Source organism: Vicugna pacos, chromosome 9 (genome assembly GCF_048564905.1).
Source record: "Vicugna pacos chromosome 9, VicPac4, whole genome shotgun sequence".
In the NCBI taxonomy this organism is placed as follows: Eukaryota; Metazoa; Chordata; class Mammalia; order Artiodactyla; family Camelidae; genus Vicugna; species Vicugna pacos.
This window is the reverse complement of record NC_132995.1, coordinates 16,763,390-16,781,418: the sequence shown is the minus strand read 5'-3', so window position 1 is coordinate 16,781,418 and position 18,029 is coordinate 16,763,390. Positions and strand designations below refer to the sequence as shown.

Below are 18,029 nucleotides of genomic sequence, written 5' to 3'. Positions count from 1 at the left end.
TGCTCAGACTTAGACACCCAAGTAAAATAATTAGTGCTTAAAATGTTAATTGTGCTCAGATGTGCTTTTGCCTCTGGAAACTGCGAGCGAGCATGCAGGAAGGCGGTCCTCTGTGGAGAAAGTTCTACCCTCTGCACACCCCCTGCTGCTGCCCTGCAGGCTGGCCTCCCCAGAAAGCCCAGAGTGGGCAGCCCAAGGCCAAGACCCTGGTGCCCAATCTGACCTTGTGGCTCTGTGAGACCTGCTGTGACACCCCTGTCTGGCCAGACCACTGTCCCCAAACACTAGCAGGCAGTGTTGCATAATGGTTAGAATGAGGTCATAGAGTTGGACAGGTCTGGCCTGGATGCCAGCTCTGCCACCCACAAGGCCAGCAGCATGGATGCCAGCAACCTAAGGAACCTCTCTGAGACTCATGCGCTCATACAAAACAGAAAGAGCAAGACCCTCTCTGCTAAGTGCATGAGACACCCTTGTGTCCTCAGTACCCACCAGGTTCCAGATAAGTAATTCCAGAAGCAAAGCTCCCCCTCCACCAGGATCAGGAGGGTTGGGAGTTGAGAACAGAGTCATTGTGTTCTCTCCTTCTGAGCTGTAAAGCCTGCTTCCCCTGGGAAGGACTCCTCCTTGGAGAGGAAGGGTTGTGGGGGCCGGCCGCACCCACCGCAGTCCCACCAACCTGCTTGCCAACCAGGGGAACATCTCCCTGCCCCTGGAGAGGATTCACCATCACCCCCAAGGCATTTCCTGCTCTTGACTCTGCCCACGCATGCGCCCCAGTTCCATTCTGTACAGAGATGACACGCCTAAGAGGCTTAGGTTCCTTCAGACCGTGCATCCCAAGGAAATCCACTTAGATATTCCGTGTTCCCTGATTCCCCACGTAATAAGATTCCTTTATCTCTTGTTGTCATGGGAAGTATATATTAACTGATTAATATTAATGTGTTGGCTGATTAATATTAATACCAAACCGGTTCATACTTCACATGGCAGGGATGCGGATGAGCACTGCGGAGCCCAGACAGCTGTCGGGTTTTGGCAGATCCCGAGGGAGACGGTGGAAGTCGATGCTGACCCTCTCCTTGGTGCCTCGTGACAGACACCATGTCATTAGCGGTGTCTGTTGGAGCTGGCGTGAAAGTGTGTTTAGACTCTGAGTGTGGCAATTAAAATCCTTGGCATCCAAGACAGCATATTTTATCACTTAAATAGCATTTTTACATTCTCCTAACATATTTTCCCACTAACATTGTTAAATTAGGTGATAAAAGGTTATTTCTTGCTTCTGAAGTTGAAATACGTTACCATCATTCCTTATCTGCCTGGAATTAGAAAGGTTTCGGTATTATATGTTCTAAAGGTTTCATTATCAAAATTGGCCAGACTTTATAAAACAAACATTTTTTTGGTCCTTGTTTTAATCAGAGATGGACAGAAGCTTTGTCTTCTGATGTTGGAGATTGCTTTCAGCATTTAATGGAAAGAGAAGTGCCATCTTTCTAAGCCACCAGGATGTACACTCGGGGCCCAAGGGGGTCAAAGGGAGCCCTGGTTTTTCTTTGACTTGGAGCTGTCACTGCTGCTGTCACCTAAGCCACCTCCTGAGCATCAGGGAAGCCAAAGACGGTCAGGGAGGCTGGAGTTTCCTGTCCATCTTGTCCTCAGGGAAGGCACAACCAGAGGCTGCGTCTTTGGCCAGTGGGGCTGGACTGCACCTGCCTGTGCCTGTGTAACTTCCTTCTCTCTCCATCTCCCCTCCAGCTACCCACTTGTCCAGCCACAGTTCTCACCTAGCCTCCATCGCAAACCCTTTCCCTGGACCTCAACCCCTTCACCCACTATCCACTTTCCGTCCAGCCCCCATCCACCAAGCATCCACCCATCATCCACCACCACTCACATGCCATGCTCATCCCATCCCACCCGCTACCTGTGCATTATCCCAGCTGCTGTCAGTGTCCCAGCCACCTACCATCTCCCCTTCACCTGTGCTGCATCACATCTGACGTGGAAGGCACCCTGTGTATAGCACATGAGCCTCCCCCTACCCAGATTTCCCCACCCACATCTCCCAGTTAGATGTGCCATGAGCAGCAGCTGGGGTCATTATCTGGTCAAGGATCACTTTTTCCCAGTGCCTGGCAGCCCTGAGTCACCCCGTATCATGACCTCCAATGAGCACCCTGTCTTTGATGTGGCATTTAAGGCCATGGAGCTCCTCTGAGAATACATCTCTTTGCCTAGGAAGAGAGTCCAGGGGCCAGAAGAGCTACTGTGTTCCCATTTGATGAGCAGACCTTCCCCAGAAACTTGACCCCAGTCCTGCCTCCTCCCATCACCTCCCAACCCCTGCTCCGCATCCCCCACCTCCGGCTTTGAGGCCATGAATGGGATTCATTTTACCAATAAGGAGTCTCGTGCTGCCACAGACTTCTGGCCAGAATGGAGCTTCAGCTGGGCTGGTGGGAACAGTCCAGGTTATTCTGGGACAGCCTCTCGAGTGTGCACCTCCCCGCATGCCATCTCCAGCCTCTGTCCTGCCTCACAAGGACAGCCAATCCCAGAGCATCTCAGTGAGAGATGCCAGTCCAGGGTCCTCTGCAGCCCGACTAGTCCTCATTCTTCCCAGGAGCTCAGCTCTGCAGCACCACCTTAGCCTGACCCATCCAGGTCCTCTCCCAACCCAAGACAGGAAAATGGCCCAAGTGTGTTCCTTACACAGAGGAATGGTATAACCTCTGGAGGCACACATGGATTCCTGGGCCCCGATCTCAGCTGGCTTGTGCTCTCAGTCGGAGATGCAGCAGGGCAGACAGTGGTTGAAAGCTGGAAATGATATTCTCAGGATGCCCGCCACCCATGTGCCCTGCCCCTCCTGGCGTCCAGGATAGTGCCTTCCTGTGGATTTCCAGCTCTTCCAAAATCCCCACCATCTCCAACCACAGATTCTCACAAAGGCCTCAGGCATTCAAAGCCTGATACATCCTGTTCAGGTGCCCCTCTACCTGACGCTGCCAGTGTCCTGGGCACTCCACGCGCCACATGAGCTGTTACACAGCAGCCCCTCATTCTGTAATCACCTCCCTAACAAACAGAAAACATGCTAGTCGCTGTTGTAAGCATCCCCCGTGTGATTTATTGCCATCATCACAATATTTTGTTTGGAGCTATAAACCTCCAGACATAAATCAAGTCATTAGAAGGAATGACGTTTAATCCTGCAGAAGAAGCCTCAGTGGGCTGAGCTGTTCTCACCCAGCCAGAGAATCATTAATTCTGGAGAAGATGGCCCCATCTGCAACAACACGGGCAGCCCCTCGTCTCCACCGCACACAGGCTTTGGAAGGACGAAGGGACGAGCCAGGCTGCTTTTGTTTTGTGCAGTAGCACATTCATGACTGCAAAGAGGAGCCCCAAACCCGTGCCTGGCAGTCCAGACAGGAGTCTTAATTCCAAAGGAAATGCACACAGCTGGGAGGGGCCGCGTCTATGCCTGTGATCGGCATGCGTCGTCCTGAGAGCAGCCGCTGGTTGGACTTCAAAGAAAACAGGAAAACAGCTCAGAACATCTTCTTTAGCTCTCTGTTCACGGTGACCCTCGCCACCCTTCGAGCAGCCATTACACAGGGACCATGTTCTATTTGCAAAGCTGGCGGGTCTAATTTCCAGGGGTTTGCTGCTAATGTGCAGGCCAAGGCTAAGAGGAGAACTGCTGAGCCTTGAAGGGAACGTTCAGGGGGACCTCAGACCTGCCTTCCAGGAAACCGGCAGCCGCGCCCCCACCCAGGCAAAGGCCCACATTGAGTTCCCCGAGAAGGGTGCCTCTCAGAGTTAAGGAGACAGCCCCAAAATCCTGGACAGGGGAGGGGACACGGAGCGGGGGTCTCTGCTGAGGGATTTCCTTAAAGATTTTGGCAAATTCTAAGAACATTTGACATTTGTGAAAATTCTGGATGTCATTGCCAGGGTGCAGGTCCACTTAAAATTCCTGTGCTCAGAGCTAATGAGGGTGTTGTTAGGCAGTGTTATATGGGCTCCTGTTTCAAGGATGTTGGAAGTTTGGGCTGGGTTTCATGGTATGTCTGGACACTGTCTCCAGCAGAGCGCCTCTACCTGCAGGCTTTACTCAAGACTTGGGTGTCAGGCTCTAGATGGCCAAGCCCAGGGGCTGGTCTTCCTCCGGTTGGCTCCTCCCTCTCCCGAACCTCCCTCTGACGGCATGTATACGCTGGCTGGTCCCCCAGACAGTTCCCTCACCTTCACCTCTCGTACTCCTGACCCACCAAGCCCTCCAGTGCTCCCACCTGGTCATCCTCCAGAATCGACTCTCCCCTTCTCATCTCCCTGCCCTTCCTGAGTTCGGGCCCACCATTGCTCACCTACGTTAGGAGATATGAGTCAGTTTTCCCCTTTCTTTATGCCTTACTCTTCTGCAGGCCATTCCCCAGTTGCCTCCAGAAGGACCTTTGAACATGCAGCCCACAGGGCCCCTCTGCCCTCCCCACTTTTCCCAGTCACGCGGTCAGTGCCCCAGGATTGGTCATGAGCCAGAAGCTGGATGCACTGGGCCTGTGGGTGTTTGCAGGGCTGTGACGTGGTGTGGAGCCCAGCCCCAACACGCTGTGGGGGAGCAGTGGCAGGATAGGACGTCTGTGCTTCCCAGGATGGCCTGAGGCAGCCGTAGTCAGCCCACTGCCAGCCCAGTGGGGTCCACTGCTAGCTGGACCCCAGGGTGCTAAGCTGGACAGAGCCAAGGGCTGGCCAACCAGAAGGGAGAGGAAGTGGGTCTCAGCCAGATGTCCAAGGAAAGTGACGTTCCCACAACCAGCCACTGCCAAGGCCAGAATTTACATCTGTACTCTGGGGCTTACCTCATAGGAGAACCACCCAAATCCTCAGGCCAGAGGATTTCTGAGCTGCTGGTTGTGCAGTCCTTGGCTGGACCCAACTCCACTCTCAGGGCCCTGCCTTGGGAGAGTCACCTCTCCTCTTAGATGTGGATGGCAGCTCTCCAGACCCGTGGGAGAGAACAGCAGGACTGACCTCCAGGGCCCCCAGGTGCTCCAGGCACCACCAACCTTACCCATGTGATCCGTGAGTCACCAGGGACCCAATTCTGCTCAGGGGACACACAGGATGATCTCTGAAATGCCACTGCACTGCCCCTCAGTGGTCCCAGAGGTGCTGGAAGAGACACTGGAGACAGGCTGAGCCTAGGCGGTGTTGGAGTTGGGGCTGGGGGCCCCTCTGGGTACAGTCAGGGGACAGTGGCGACCACCGGTGCACGATCATCTGGAGTGCCCCTCTGAGGATCAGCATATCCATCCCCAAGCCCCTGGGCAGCTCTTTGCAGCCTCAGTTGCAGGAGCCTGACTCCCCCCTGGGGACCTGGAGCACCTCCCTCTCCGAGCTGTCTGGCAGCAGGTAGAGGGGTGCACTTCAAGGTACCATCAACTAGGATTTACTTCCGTGGCTCTCCAGGCATTGCAGGCAACAGCTGTGGCGGGTCTGACAGCCACAGCCCAGCTCAGTAATTGACGCCGTGGCCGGAACATCACATCCTAAAGCCGGCTGGAGCCAGGCCGATCATTATCTTGCGGCCAGGCCACCGCAATAATGAGACTGCCCTGCTGGTGGCCTCCGCTGGCCTGGCTCGGCTCCGCTGAAGAAGTGTCTGTCACAGGCCTGGACCAGCCGGTGATGTTGGCATTTCTCCTGCAAGCAGGCAGCCCCTCGGTGGGGCCACCTCAGGCTCCAGCATGACTCACTCATTTTTATTTTCTGGTAACCCCTGGTGGGAACTCACCAATATCTAAGCCAAATTCGGCCCCCTTCTGCAGAGCTGGCTGGAGAGCAGTCACCAGGGGTCCTGATAGCCACACAGGAGGAACCGTTACATCCATCCCATTAAACATGGCCACAACCACTCAGAGCCCAAGCTGTGGTGCCCCACGGGCTCTGGAACCACGGGCTCTGGACAAAAGCACCCACTGCCGGTGCTTCAGGTAATTGGCTGCCTCAGCCCTGCCTTCTGTCCTCTGGAAAGTGCGGGTCCCACACCGCCACCAACCCTGGACAGCCACAGGCTGTGGAATGTGCCCCCGGCTCATACAGCTGCCCCTACCCCTTGCTTGTCCCTCCTTCCCTCTCTGTCCCCTGCCTTCTGGATGTCTACTCTTGGGAGACCCACAGGCATCTCAGACTCAACGAGAGCCTGCCCCTCTTTGCAGGAAATGGTCCCAGCATCCACCCACTGCTCAAGTCCGAAGCCAGACTCTCCCTTATTCTGCACTCAGTCAGTCCCCAGGTCCTGCTGAAGCAGGCAGCTGCAGGAGCTGGCTGGTACCAGCCCACGGGGGCCCAGCAACACCACGTTCACATAATTAGCTTGAAATCTGCCACAGTAGGAGTATTTACACCCCAGAAATCAGCAAATACTACAAATTAGGCTCCGCCCTACCCCCACCCCATCACCCAAGGAGCCAGTTGTTAAACATTTAGCAGCACACCGCCCTGCAGATTATTCCTCCTGAAATACCCTCCGCATCTTTTCTCCACCTCCTGTCATCATCACCTGGGTCCAGGCCTCAGACATCTCCTGCCTGGACAATGGTCACTTCTGCTGACCAGCCTTTCTGCTTCTGTCTTCAGCTCTTCATCTCAGAATGGCCCGTAAATTCAATGTACCTCATGGCTCAAAGCCCTTCTAGGTTCCCCTTGGGTCTTAGGAGAGAAGGTAAGGTCTGCTGCCTTTACCAGGACCATAAGGCCTTGCTTGCAGCCACCGTGGTCCTGCCATTTCCTGACACCTGCCAGTCTCTGCATCTCTTTGTCCCATGAGCCCTGCTGTCACGGTGCAAGGCCACCAACCTCTGCCAGGAATGACCTCATTACCGCCCGGTGCCAATTAATTGTCACTACCTTAGAGAGGCCTCACCTGATGCCCTGGTCTTGCTGACGTCTCCCACGACATGCTGCCTGCCACGTCCTTCATTGCTGCCATCACACGTGGAACTTCAGAGCCTCACCTCCTTGCTAGACTGTAAACTCCATGAGGGCGGGGCCACGACTGCCCTGTTCATGGCCAAGACACCGTCACCGGTGCCTGAGACACTGCCTGGCTCATACAGTACTCAGTCAGTGTAGAGTGAAAGGACAGATGGTGGTGGCCTGTGTGACTGTGCTCTGCCACCAAATCTCATACTGCAGGGTAAGAAGAGATGGGGGCTGCCAGGGGCACTGTGGCTTTGCTGGCAAGTGTCACAAACTTAATTCTTTCTCATCTGCAGCAGCATGCACTAGCTCCTACTTATCCTTCCAGGCCAATGTGTGTTGAAGGGAGGAAAAGGTGTGACCTGCCCTAAACCACGTGCCATGGGCTCTCAGAAACTGTACATGGCTGTGAACACACTCTCCACCCAGGACAGGCCACAGCACACAGCAGAAGCCTGCAAGTGTGCAGTACAGAGATGTGATGTGATGCATTCTCTCGGCACGCTTGGTACAACACAGCACAAAACAGCATGAGCCCTGTTCCATGCAGCATGCACACATGGGGGTGCAGTGCAGGGCATGGCATGTATGCTGGGGCCACACACACCCCAAACATGGTGGAGTCACCCACAGGCTCTGACAGAGGAAAGCTTCAAAGCAGGAGCTGGGGACCCCTCCCTTGTGGACAGGACACACAGAGGATGCTCGGGGACACACCACCCCCTTCCTCCTGCAACCAAGTGATGGGCAGATGGGGGGTGGGATGTGGAGTGGCAGGACAGCTGTTGGGTTTGCAGACCGGCTAACTGGCTGGCTGGTTGACTGACAGGCAGCTCCGATGCTCCACTCTGACAGCTCCAAGGGAATTCACAGCCAAGGCTAAGCTGACAGGGAACTACCCAGTTGAATCGTAGATCCTAATCACAGAGGCGAGGCAATGGAATCGCTAAACAAAACAAGTAGCGGTCAGAGCCATCAGGTGCCCATCAGCCCAAGACGGGAAGATGCCCACTTCCCTCCCCAACAGACAGCTCCCAGAGCCCCTGCGCTGGTGCAGGAGCTGGGCTCAGGGAAACTCAGCTACCAGGAAGGGATCCAGGTGATTGGAGCACCGGGAGCCGGCGGCTTCCATCCCATGCGCTCTTTGTGCCCAGCACTGTGCATCATTTCATTTGCACATTGTGGGATCGGTGAGATGGGAATTTTTATCCCATTTTACAGATGAGGAGACTAAGGTTCAGTGAGGTCAAGGTCCTCATTCTCTTTTTTTTTCTTCTTCTTCTTAAATATACTGTCCCCTGTTAACAGCTATGACTCAGTGGAGTCTCTAAGTGAAGGAAGAGGAAGCCCCTGCTCTGATCTAGGCCGAAAATGTGTGACACCACTATGAGCTGGGTTGTCTCAGAGCAACCTGAAGAAGCACCCCCCCATCCCCACCACCAGAGGCAGGAGGAGAGGGGAGCATGGGTGGCGTGACTCTCACCTTCTCCTGAGGTCCACACTCTGACCATAGAGCCACCTTTGGGTTCCAAGGGCAGCCGGCACCTCTGTCTGGGGCTTCCTGCTTCCTGGAGCCCCGTTTCCCTGCCCTGGGCCCTGGGGGCAGCAGAGGTGGCACAGCTGTGCACAGAGGCCTTAGCAGAGAATTTAATGAGTTGAATTTTCTAGTGAACACAAGTGAGGGTTTAAGGTCCTCTGGTGAGGCTTCTTCTATCTGAATTCTGTGCCTTGAGCCCAGGCTGCTCTCTAATTGCTGAGTGTGTTTAAACTTCAGTTTTGCATCTAATCTGCATAAATTAACAATCTGCCTAGTTGAAGGGAGCCGCTCAAAATGAGGCAGGCAGAGGCCAATGGGGAGTGGAGAGGGTTTGCCCCTCCAAAGGGTGGAGCCTGAGCTGGTGGGAGAAGAGCCAGAGGAGGTGCAGCCACCGGCGGGCAGGCCCCGGCTGCGTGCCCCGCTGATGGCAGGGGGAGGCAGCCAGCTGGGCGTGTCCTAGTTCTGACCCCACAGACCTCACACATCAGGGTGGGGTGGACAGACCCTCAGCCGGGGCAGCTCCTGTCTGTATCTGGGTGCTGAGCTGGCAGCTGCCCCCAGACACACAGAGCCTTCCCCGGCAGCCAGGCCAGGGGTTGGCAGACTCCAGCCAGAGCCCTGGGCCCAGCTTCTTCAGAGAAAAGCCCAACACCCACCGCTACGTCCAGGGCCAGCTCTCAGTCCAGACAGCATCTGCTTTTCTACAAGAATTTGTGAAGCTTCTGCCAATAACACAGGTGGACAGGACATAGTCCCTGCCCCCAAAGAACACAGAGAACTAACACAATCCTTTGCTACTGATTGGACAACCCAACCCAACAGGGTAAGTATTTTCTCACCTCCTCCAGGCCATTCCTGCCCTGCCTTCACATGCTCTTAAAGCCCCCTGAAATCTCGCCACTCCTTGTTGTGGGTCGGATTGTGTCCTCACTCCCCCACAATGGGTTGAACCTGTGAGCATGACCACATTATAGGGTCTTTTTAGATGTGATCAGGATGAAGTCATTAGGATGGGCCCTAATTCAAAACAACCAGAGAAGAGATAGGTACCCAAGACAGCCATGTGAAGACAGAGGCAGAAATTGGATTTAAATTGCCACAGCCAAGGAACACCTGGTCAACCAGAAGCTGAGAGAGGCCAGGAAGGATGCTCCCCTGGAGGCTGCAGAGGGAGCACCTCCCTGCTAACACCTTCATTTTAGACCTCTGGCCTCCAGACTGTGAGAGAATAAATGTTCGTTCTTTTTAAAGAACAAAATATACCCACCGGGATGCTTAAGTTTATAAACCAACTTGACGAAGTTATGGTGCCCAGATGTTTGGTCAAACAGCAGTCTAGATGTTACTGTGAAGATAATTTTTAGATGTGATTAACCTTTAATTTTTTATTCCTTTTTTGGGATTTGTTTTTCTTTTTTTTTTCTTTTCTTTTTTTTTTCTTTTCTTTTCTTTTTTCTTTTCTTTATTTTTTTTCTTTTTGATACAGGGAGGTAATTAGGTTTATTCATTTGCTTATTTATTTTAATGGAGGTACTGGGATTTGAATCCAGGACCTTGTACACAATAAGCGTGTGCTCTACCATTGAGCTATACCCTCCTCCCTGTGATAAACCTTTAAATCATTAGACTTTGAGTAAAGCAGATTACCCTCCAGAATGTGGGTGGGCCGCATCCAATCAGTGGAAGGCATTAGGAGAAAAGACTGAGGTCCCCTAGGGAAGAAGGAATTCTGAGATGGCCCTCAGACTTGAGCTGCACCATCCACTCTTCCCTGGGTCTCCAGCCTGCTGACCTGCCATGCAGATTTCACAAAGTGCCCATAACTGCATGAGCCAATTCCTTAAAATAATTCACCCTCTCTCTCTCTCTCTATGTATCTCCTATGGATTGTTTCTCTGGAAGACCCTCATTCAGAAACCTTACAGACTTCCTTTGGAGTGGAGCCTGGCAGCTCCCTCAGAATTTTCTCTCCGGACCCCAGCGGGCAGCACATGCACTCTGACTGCATTTTTTCCTGCCATCAGCCCTGCTTCACACCTTGTGGCTCATCTGACTTATGTGATGTCCCGTACACTGGCCAGCCATGCAGGGCAGCCCCAGGGCGTGACGGTCTTCCTCCCAGCACACATGCTAGGTGCAGGATATACTTCTTTCTAATTGGAATGTGGAAACGGCAGAGCAGGGCAACAGTGTTTGTCCCACCAGATGTGACTGCCAGCAAATCTGGGGTGGGACTGACTCTTGGACACAGGATCTTATGCATGGAGAAGCCAAGGTGCGGTGAGGGACTTGCCTTTGGTGTTTCTCCTGGCCTGACTCAGCTTGAAACCACTGGAAGTTTCCTGGCCTGCTGAGCAGCATAAGTGGATATGTGGGTGGATGGCACAGGTGGGTGTGGGGCCATCCACCATATAGGCTCAGCCACAGAAGAGCCAGGCCATGGAAAAAGAGCCGAGGAAACACAGCTCGGTGTTAGAAACTCCAGGGAATCCAAGGACCATAAGTCTGAAACTCTGCACAAGGCAGGGACTTTGGACTTACCCTCAAGCCCTGTGGCCTCTCCTGACCCCTTCAGTTCTTCCCCATCTCTGTCCCTCTTTGTGGGTCTGACTCCTTCAAGATGGCCATGACTTCCCCAAGGCTGCAGTGTTCACAGTGATAAGACCCTCTCCCTACTGACCATCAGGGCCCAGGGCTGGGATTTGAACAGCCTTAATAGCAGTCACTCTCTTCAAACATGACCAACCTGGGACCAGGGGGTCAAGAGCTCGTGAAACATACCCTTCTAGGCACTTGAGTCCTGTTTTGACTCATGTCAGTGTCACCTGTCTACACAGCCTCACCAAAAGCCTGGTCCTCAGCCCCCAGCCCCAGTGAGCATCCAGGATTGGGGCTTTTGAATTGAATGCAGCAGATGTCCCTCCTGTGATTCAGAAAACAGTGGGTAAAGGACCCTCCTCCCCAACAGCCCACGTGCTTGTTGAAGCCCCTGCCCCTGCTCTGCTCCAGACCCAGGCAGTGTGGCCTCATTATAGGAACCTGGCCTAACATACCCTCACATCAGCCTCTGCCTCCCCTTGGCAGGGAACCAGAAAGCTTTTCAGCCAAATGTTCAGAAGAAAATCTTCAGCCAATGAAGAGCTCACAGTGTGGAGCACACTTGGCAGCCCCAATAACTCATGCCTTGTTTATTCTCACCAATGCTCACTCTTATCATCCTGCGTGTGTTTCAACTGCTCTGCGAATGTTCTCTGTCCAGAAAGAGAAAGTGGTTGTTTATTTCTCACCATTTCAGGGGGAAGGGCTCCCTTACAGGTTGTTAATATTATGCTGAAAGGAGAAGACAAGTGACTCAGACTCTGAAAGTGGATCGTGTACATGACTCTCCTTGGGGTTTCCTGTCACAGTGTCGGGGTAGGGAGACATGGGATGTGAGAGGCAACGTGATGATTTTGGATGGAAGGGGAGGCTGAGGGCATGGCTTTTATCTAGACTGCACACTTATTTGAGGGCTTGGAGGGGGGCTGGCGGTGTTACATTGAGGCCAAGCCCTGCTCTAAGTCCCCCATGGCACGGGTTCTGGGGGCTCCTGGCGGCAGTACCTTCCTCCTGGTGTAGCAGAGGCAGAGCCCTTCCTCTGGCGCGCCTCGGAGCTGTCCAGGGTCCTGAAGTGCAGCCCTCTGGGGAACGCGCAGACCCCCCCCCGGCCTCAAGATGCCCAAGATTCCTCGTCGCTGCACTCTGAGCTGGAGACGGTCTTTGCTTCAGCCTTTATCTGCGCAGTGCATGAAGGAGCAGCTTCCTCCACGGAAAAAGTATGGACACTTGGCCCCCGGCCAGCGGGCGAGCCCATTACATTTCCTCCGTTGTTTCTTTCTTTATTCCAAAGTGGCTACATGGGACAGTTTCAGTCTTCACAAACAAGCTGTCATAAGCTCAAGGTCAGGAACACGCAGCTTGTGGCAAACTCAGGCTCCACATAAGATCTGCTATTGGGTTTTCCACAAGATAATTCTGTTTTGTTTGTTGTTTGTTTGTTTGTTTGTTTGTTTTCCCAAAGCGGGCAGTTGCAGCCACATTGGCTTTGTTGGGCAAAAGTAACCAAGATGTCAGGAGACTCACTGAGCCCTGGGCGCTGTCCAGCAGGGTCTTTGTCTAGAGCTCTGGCCCCACCTGTCTTCCAGTGGGCCAACCTTGGAAACTCTTTGGGTTCAGTGCCCTCTTGTCCAGTCTGCACAGATAAAATAGGTCAGGCTCCACAGCCCACCACACTCCAGGCTGCCAGTGGAAGGTCACAGCTGTGACCTCTGTAAGCACATACTCATCCGACTTCACCCACCGGCAAGATGCCTTTTGTAAGTGGCTCCTCAGCCCCACTCTCGGCCAAATCTGGCATGATTCATTTGCTCCAGAAAAGGAATATAAATAAGCGCCATCGCACCTTGACAGGTTGACAGGACTGACAAGCAGAGTAAATTCCCATATCTGAGACTCTGAGGAGGAGAAGTGATTTAGCAGAGCCAGCTGCCATCACCAGAAGAAAATAATTAAGGAAACCCGGCAGTGTGGAGGAAAACTGAGTGTGCAGAAGGTCCCTTCTGGTGAAGGGATCTGTGTTCATTGGCTGCAGGAGGAAACCCACACATACCAGAGGGAAATGAGCTCAGGAAACTCATGCTGGGGACAGCCATGGGGCAGGGGGTGGCCAGCAGAGGGAAGGAGACTCTGGGCTGAGAGGGGAACCCTTGTGAGGAGCTTAATTCTAAGAGCTCTCAAGGCTGGGCACCCATTACTCACACCCCATCCCCTGAGAGGTGCAGCCAGTTCTACGTGGAGCTTCCCCTCAGCCTCCATGGAAGAATCTGGATGGCCTGTTTCAGTGCTCACCCACATGCACACACACATATGCACATCAGCTTGGAAATGCCCAGGAAGGTGTGGACACTCTGCCCTTTGCCCAGGGAAGGGTCAGCCCCTGTTCCCAGTTCAAAGAGATCAAAGAATTGTATTGCAGCAGAAAAAAGATGCAACGTGACAAGCTGTGCCTTTATCTCCACCACTCCTGGGACTCGAAGAAGTTCCCGGCACGCTCAGGGATTTTAACTTTCCAGCCCATGGGTGACCTCACGTCCTCCCCCATCCCCAGTCCTCTATTGCTGATGAATGAAGAATTGTGGGCATATCCACAGACTAACCAGTATAAGGCCAGGATTATAGCAGTGGCTGAACCTGCAAAACTAGACAGCATGAGAAATCAGCAGAGTCCCTGGGTCAGGGACAGAGAACCTGGATGTCCCTTCGCCAGCTGGGCCCCAGCCACTGGACCTCTGCCAAGTACACAGAGACAGCCAGGGAAGTACTGGGCCTCCGGAACACCCCACCCCCCACCCCTGGCAGCAGCCAGAACTCGGTTAGGTGTGGTCGACACAGTGCCCTATTGTGCCAGCTGGAAGCTGGAGCTCTCTGCTTGTTTAAAGGATGGCTGGCCCTTATTTTGGCAAAGCCTCAGAGCAGAAATGTCTACTCACATGGCACAGGGGCAGGAAGAGCCCCAGTGTCTCAGTGGCCAGGCAGGGACAGCGAAGGAGACCAAGACTCCTAAGTAGGTTTCCCTGAAGGAAATCCTCTCAGGACCTCCCCCAAAATGGGTCAAACTGGGTATGAAGCAGAATCCTCTCCTCTGGCAAAGGTTTGCCTCCCCAGGGCTTATCCTGAGTGACCCTGGCCCTAGCACAGGAAAATCACCTCCTTGGTGGGCAGAGAGGATGTTCTGAAGTGTAGCCAGTGGTGCACTGATCTCTCTCCATCTCCCCCGAGTCTCCAGGCAGGGGTAGCCAGGCAATCAATCACTGTGTTAGCCTCTCCTCTGCCCATTGGAGGAGACCAGGTGAGCAGGATGAGGCCAGTTCACCCCAGAGCCCCACGACCACCTGAGACAGCCAAAATCGCAAAGCAGATATCTAGGTGAAGGAACTTTCTGGAGCCAGCGAGGAGGCCCCAGTTTGAGGGGAAGGAGTGTGTTCCACTCCCAGGCCTGGTATGAGCAAGAGTGTGGGTAGGAGTGGGTCATAGTTGAGTACAAAAAGTCCATGTCGACTAGAGTCAGGGCAGGGTGTAGAGAGAAGATGGAAAGATCCTCCCGAAGGGCCCTTTCCTCGTGACATTGACAGTGTGAGGTTCCTGGTTGCTCCACTGGGTGGGTGTGTGGGCACACCTGGGCAGGGTGCTTCCTGGACCTTCCAGGTCACATCAGGAAGTGAGACCCCCAGATGTGTGCATCAGCTGGGAGCCAGTGAGACCAAATCTTTGCTGCACCCCTACTCTCCCCATGGGTGTGGGAGTGGAGGGGCATTTGCGCTGAAGGGTGCCTCTGCTCCCATCTCTGAACTGCCTTTCACAGAGCCCACCCCAAGTACCCTCCAGCCCAGGCACCCACAGTCAAGAGCCCATAAGCAGGTCCCTGGGAGCCGCACAGTGGTACTTCCACTGTTAATACTGTTCTCTTTGCTTTTCAGGAATAAAGTTCAACATCAGGCCACAGCAGCGCCACAACGTGAGTTCAGAGAGTCTGATAAATCTCAGCATGGGCAGCCTGGGGAAAGCTGGGGAGGGCAGGGAAGAAAACTCGGAGCTCACATTAAATCTATTTTTGGAAAGGAAAATGTGTCCGGTCCTTCCCAGGAGCCTTAGGAACAAATGCCGGGGCTTTGGGCCCATGAATTTCCCTTTCCTGTTGGATGGCAGCTTTGGTCTCTGCTAATAGAAGCATTAAATCGGAGCCTGGCTCCTTCAGGCCACCAAGTACCCCAACTCCACCTCGCCAGGCAGAGGTTCCTGGGAGACCTGCGCCATCTTGTGGCCAAAATGACACTTGCACCTCACACCATGGCCAGCAGAGGGGAGGGGGCAGTGGGGGCTGGACCAGGGCTCAGACCAAGGGGGTCACATCCTGCAGGTCACATCTTGCAGGGCAGCCTGCCCCCCTCTCCCTCACCTGGGAAAAACTCAGTCCAAAGAGGGGGGTAGGGACCTGGCCATGGCGAGGTCCTGGCTTGTGTAACCCTCAGTGTCCAGCTATCCTGTCCACCTTGTTAACTGTTTCTCTTCTTGCCCCAGGACCTCCCACCAGGCAGTTCCCAGAATGGTGACTTGAAGACACCCACAGAGAGGGCCACTCGAGACTTGTCCAGCCGGGCCCCAAGAGGCCTCAACCTGCTGGTGCCAGATCAGCCTCAACCTCGCGTAAACAGGGGGGCCCGTCTGCGACCACGGCAGCGCCGCCGCCGGCTGCTTATCAAGAAAATGCCGGCTGCGGCGGCCATTCTGACCAACAGCTCAGCCAGCACGTTCGTCCAGCCGGCACCCGGGGCCCTGGACAGCTACTGGGTCAGCCTGCAGCGGCGTCAGCAGGAGCGCAAGCGAGTGATGCAGGAGGCGTGCGCCAAGTACCGGGCAAGCAGCAGCCGCAGGGCGGTCACGCCCCGCCACGTGTCCCGCATCTTCGTGGAGGACCGCCACCGCGTGCTGTACTGCGAGGTGCCCAAGGCAGGCTGCTCCAACTGGAAGCGGGTGCTCATGGTGCTGGCGGGGCTGGCCTCATCCACCACCGACATCCAGCACAACACCGTCCACTACGGCAGCGCCCTCAAGAGGCTGGACACCTTCGACCGCCAGGGCATCCTTCACCGCCTCAGCACCTACACCAAGATGCTCTTTGTTCGCGAGCCCTTCGAGAGGCTGGTCTCCGCCTTCCGCGACAAGTTCGAACACCCCAATAGCTACTATCACCCTGTCTTCGGTAAGGCCATCCTAGCCCGGTACCGGGCCAACGCCTCTCGGGAGGCCCTGCGGACAGGCTCCGGTGTGCGGTTCCCCGAGTTTGTCCAGTACCTGCTGGACGTGCACCGGCCCGTGGGCATGGACATCCACTGGGACCACGTCAGCCGGCTCTGCAGCCCCTGCCTCATCGACTATGACTTTGTGGGCAAGTTTGAGAGCATGGAGGACGATGCCAACTTCTTCCTGAGCCTCATCCATGCACCGCGCAACCTGACCTTCCCCCAGTTCAAGGACCGGCACTCGCAGGAGGCACGGACCACCGCGCGGATCACCCACCAGTACTTCGCCCAGCTCTCGACCCTGCAGCGGCAGCGCACCTACGACTTCTACTACATGGACTACCTGATGTTCAACTACTCCAAGCCCTTTGCAGATTTGTACTGAGGGGCATGGGCGACCCTGCCTCACCCACTCACCTGTTGGCAGGGGGCATCCCACTCCTCATAGGTCCTCACCTGGGAGCTGAGATGTACCCAGAGAAACAGGGCTCTGAGGAGGTGAGGAGCCGTGGCTGCTGGATGGTGCAGGAGCTTCAGGGGGGACAGAGGCCCAGGCCTTGGATGGGGACCCTGGCCCTTGCCCCATACCCACTTCCTCACTCCTCAAATAAGGAAGATGCTGGTGGTGGGTGAGCCGAACACCCCAGGAGTCCCAGCTGCCCATATCCAGCTCGGCCAAGAGTCAGGATGACCAGGAAAGTCTGAGGCCCAGAGGACAGGGGCCCCAGCCGTAAGGGATTTCCCGCAGTCCCTTAGCCATTGCCTTGTACCAAACCACACGGTTTGCAGCTTTTCTAAGACCAAGGGGGAAGGGTCCCTTGGGATGAGTTTCCAAATAAAGCACATGGTTTCCAGAGCAGCCTTGTCTATACTCCCTGTGTTGGTGTGGGAACACACAGACCCTTCCCTATGCTTTCTGGGACTCTTCCTCCCTCCCCACACTGGCCTGAGCCAGGTGCTCACAAGCACCACCCAGGGCAGCCGAGGGCAGGAGAAGCCTGTGTGTGACAGGAGCAGAGGGAGCAGGCGACTCGGTGGCAGCACCCGCCTCAGGCTCCCCAGACTAGGACTCTGTCCACGGGGTCCTCCTGTCTTGCTACCAGCACAGTCATCCCAAAAGAAGACAGATCTGTTCCCGTGGAGGACCATCAGAGTCCTTTCTTGTAAGTGCACTTTGTGGGGGGCCCTTTGGGGACATCCAGAGCAGTGACAAGGTCTCTCTGGGCAAGCTACCACCTGGGGCTGCCTCTGGGGTCAGTGGGACACTGCACATGGGTCTCGGGGGGTTGCATTTCCAGCAGGGAGTGATGCCATCCCTGGCTTTCTGAACCTCAGGAGAAGCAGGGCTTTGGCCCAAAGATGTCATCCACAGATCCCCTGACCCTGACCTTGATCCCTGACTTCACCTGACAAAATCACCTCAAAACTGGTAGGACTCCCTGCCCCCCTGTGAACCAACTCAGGGGGAGGGGGAGGAGAAGCTGCATAGGAAACTTTTTCTCCAAAAGCATACATTTTCACACTCAAAAATGGTTCTGAAATTGTCAAAAGCCAGGGCGATTCTTGAAAGTTCTCAGAAAAAGTGAGGGCATGACTGTGGCTGTTTTGAGGTCTTGTTTGTTGTGATTGTTTCCAGGGGCCTGTCTGTCTGTCTCTCT

At 54.6% G+C, this 18,029-nt stretch overlaps 1 protein-coding gene across 2 annotated transcripts in view; it reads left to right on the top strand.

Annotated features, from left to right (window-relative positions):
• CHST8 (carbohydrate sulfotransferase 8) overlaps window positions 1-17,230 on the top strand; it is a 117,271-nt gene extending 100,041 nt beyond the window's left edge. For both annotated transcript variants that reach the window (XM_006212185.4, XM_031672072.2), the window contains exons 3-4: window positions 15,049-15,086; window positions 15,650-17,230. In XM_006212185.4, coding sequence (XP_006212247.2) covers window positions 15,049-15,086; window positions 15,650-16,756 — 1,145 coding nt within the window. In that variant the 3' untranslated portion in view covers window positions 16,757-17,230. The remainder of the gene's footprint in view (window positions 1-15,048; window positions 15,087-15,649) is intronic.
• The last annotated feature ends 799 nt before the right edge of the window (window positions 17,231-18,029 follow it).